Source organism: Chiloscyllium plagiosum, unplaced genomic scaffold, assembly GCF_004010195.1.
Source record: "Chiloscyllium plagiosum isolate BGI_BamShark_2017 unplaced genomic scaffold, ASM401019v2 scaf_7755, whole genome shotgun sequence".
Taxonomy (NCBI): Eukaryota; Metazoa; Chordata; class Chondrichthyes; order Orectolobiformes; family Hemiscylliidae; genus Chiloscyllium; species Chiloscyllium plagiosum.
This window is the reverse complement of record NW_025215055.1, coordinates 39,021-41,403: the sequence shown is the minus strand read 5'-3', so window position 1 is coordinate 41,403 and position 2,383 is coordinate 39,021. Positions and strand designations below refer to the sequence as shown.

General features: G+C 45.6%; 1 protein-coding gene across 1 annotated transcript in view; it reads left to right on the top strand.

Annotated features, from left to right (window-relative positions):
* Nucleotides 1-1,920, top strand: part of LOC122548142 (galectin-3-binding protein-like) — a gene marked incomplete at its 5' end in the record, with an annotated part of 3,726 nt that extends 1,806 nt beyond the window's left edge. The window contains one exon of the mRNA XM_043686691.1: nucleotides 843-1,920. Coding sequence (XP_043542626.1) covers nucleotides 843-1,914 — 1,072 coding nt within the window. The remainder of the gene's footprint in view (nucleotides 1-842) is intronic.
* Nucleotides 1,921-2,383: the final 463 nt, after the last annotated feature.

The window sequence follows — 2,383 nt, the reverse complement described above, 5'->3', positions numbered from 1 at the left end:
AGGCCACAGCTGGAGGACTGTGGGCAGTTCTGGTCCCCACGCGGTAGGGCGGATGGGATTGTACTGGAGCGGGTACAGAGGGAGATTCACCAGGATATTGTCTGGGATGGAACATTTCAGCGATGAAGGGAGGCTGGTGTTCTTTGGGGCAGAGATGGTTGGGGGGGGGGAATTGAGGTGGATAAGATTGAGGAGCATGGACAGGGGGGATAGAAAGTAGCTGGTCCCCTTCATCAAAGGGTCAATACCAAGGGGACATAACTTCCCAAATCAACTTCCCAACTCGGTGAACATACCCACAACCATGACATTTTAAGGTGAAAAGCAGGAGGTTTAGAGGGGATTTGAGAAAAAAACTCCCTTTGACCCAGAGAGTGATGGGGTGTGGAGGGTACTGACTGGGAGGGGAGTTCAGGAGTGGGACCTCACAATGTTTAAAATGTAATTAGATCAACATTTGACGTGTCATAACATTCAAAGTTATGGGCTAAGTGCAGGGGAATGGGTATTTTTGGTATTCTAGCCTAGAAGGGCTGAAAGGCCTTTTCACACTGTACAATTCTATGACATTTGCCTTCCTCATTTATGAACTGTGGTTGCTCCGACTACTCTGCAGATCTCACTACACAGCAACATTCACAGTTTTAAAGAGAGATTCTGCTGTTTTGTTCAGAAACGATTCCAATGGGGAACTAAGTGTAATTTGTGTATGACACAACTGGGTGGGACGGTGAGCTGTGAGCAGGAGGTACAGATAGCTCAGGGGGATCTGGACAGGCTGAGGGATATTAAATATATTAACTCATTGTTTCCTTTCTCTTTTCTCTCCACTTCCTCCTCAGGTATTTTTACACCAAGAAAATTGACATCAATCTGTCGTCAATCAAGTGCCTCCACAACATGGCGTCCAATTACGGTGTGACTGCGATTCGTGATTACTGCGACAAACTGTTCTACAAACTGCTGCCCCAGGACCCTTCCTTCAAACACCAGCTGGAGCTGTATAACTACGCTGAGACAGTGAGGGACTCTCTGCTGAAAGAGATTTGTATGGAGTATTTTGCTTGGAATTGTGAAACATTTATCAGGTCCCCCAGCTGGTATGAGGTGACCGGAGATCAACTGAACACTCTCCTACTCAGGTCAGACATTGTCATCTGGAATGAGCTGAGTTTGTTTAAAGCTGTTGAAACCTGGATCATTCACAAGAAGAAAACGGAACTGACGCACGAGCTGATGGATAAGATCCGCTTTCACATGATCCCACCGGAAGACCTGTCCCAGATTCAGCTCCAGTCTAAATTGTACGAGGAACATGATGGCTTCTTTCTCAAGAGATTTCTGAAAGCTTTTGAGTTTCATTCAGTATCAGTTGAGCAGCTTAACAAAGAAAGGCATTTCTCTGACCTCAGCTTAGAGCCCAGAATTTATATATCCTCCGGGTGGAGCGCTGCATTAGACATTGACCCAATTAGCAGCATGCGCTCCTCATCCTCCATGTACTATAACGGTTATCAGTATGTCCACCAGGTCAGCTTCACTCAGCCATCCTCTCCAACCATGACTTTTCAAACCCCCAGCTTCACAAGTGCCTTCTACCATTCGGACACTGTGTTATGGACAGCTCACTACCACACAAGTTCACAAAGCTGTAAAAGCAGTAAGGTGCGCTGTCCCTACAACATCTATCCCATTGCAACCTTAAATGTCAAGCATCAGAACAAAGAGAGCCCTGTTCACTATCAGAACAAAGTACTTCTTCTTTGTAACAACAATTATGTATCATATGTACATGACGTCAAGCAGGGCAATGCTATTCTCCCCTCCTTCAAAGGCCAGGGCCTCTTTTTCTTTGGCTGTGAATCTGGTTATTTCTCTACACTCAAGTTTGTTATCCGGCCAATGTACAGGTGAAACAAGCATTAGCACAGACACTGTTACACTCTGTACTCTGTACAATTCAGTCCACAGACCATTTCATATAACATATACACCAGGACAAGTCAGATCCCAGAATGAAATCTGGTTTAATAGATATTTATTGAAAAGTATACAATGATTTTTCACTGAAACATAAGCACAGCTATCACAGATAGTGGCATTCAGCTCATCAATTCTTCACTGACCCTCTGAACAGCATCCAATCCAGACCAATCTCCCTAATCCCTATAACCCTGCATTGCCCACAGCTAACCCACACATCCCTGAACACTATGGGGCAATTTGCAATGGCCAATCCACCCTAACCTGCACACCTTTGCACTGTATGCAAACCCATACAGACACGGGGAGAATGTACAAACTCCACACAGATGGTCTCCCAAGGCTGGAATCTAACCCGGATCCCTGGTGCTATGAGGCAGCAGTGCTAACCACTGAGCCA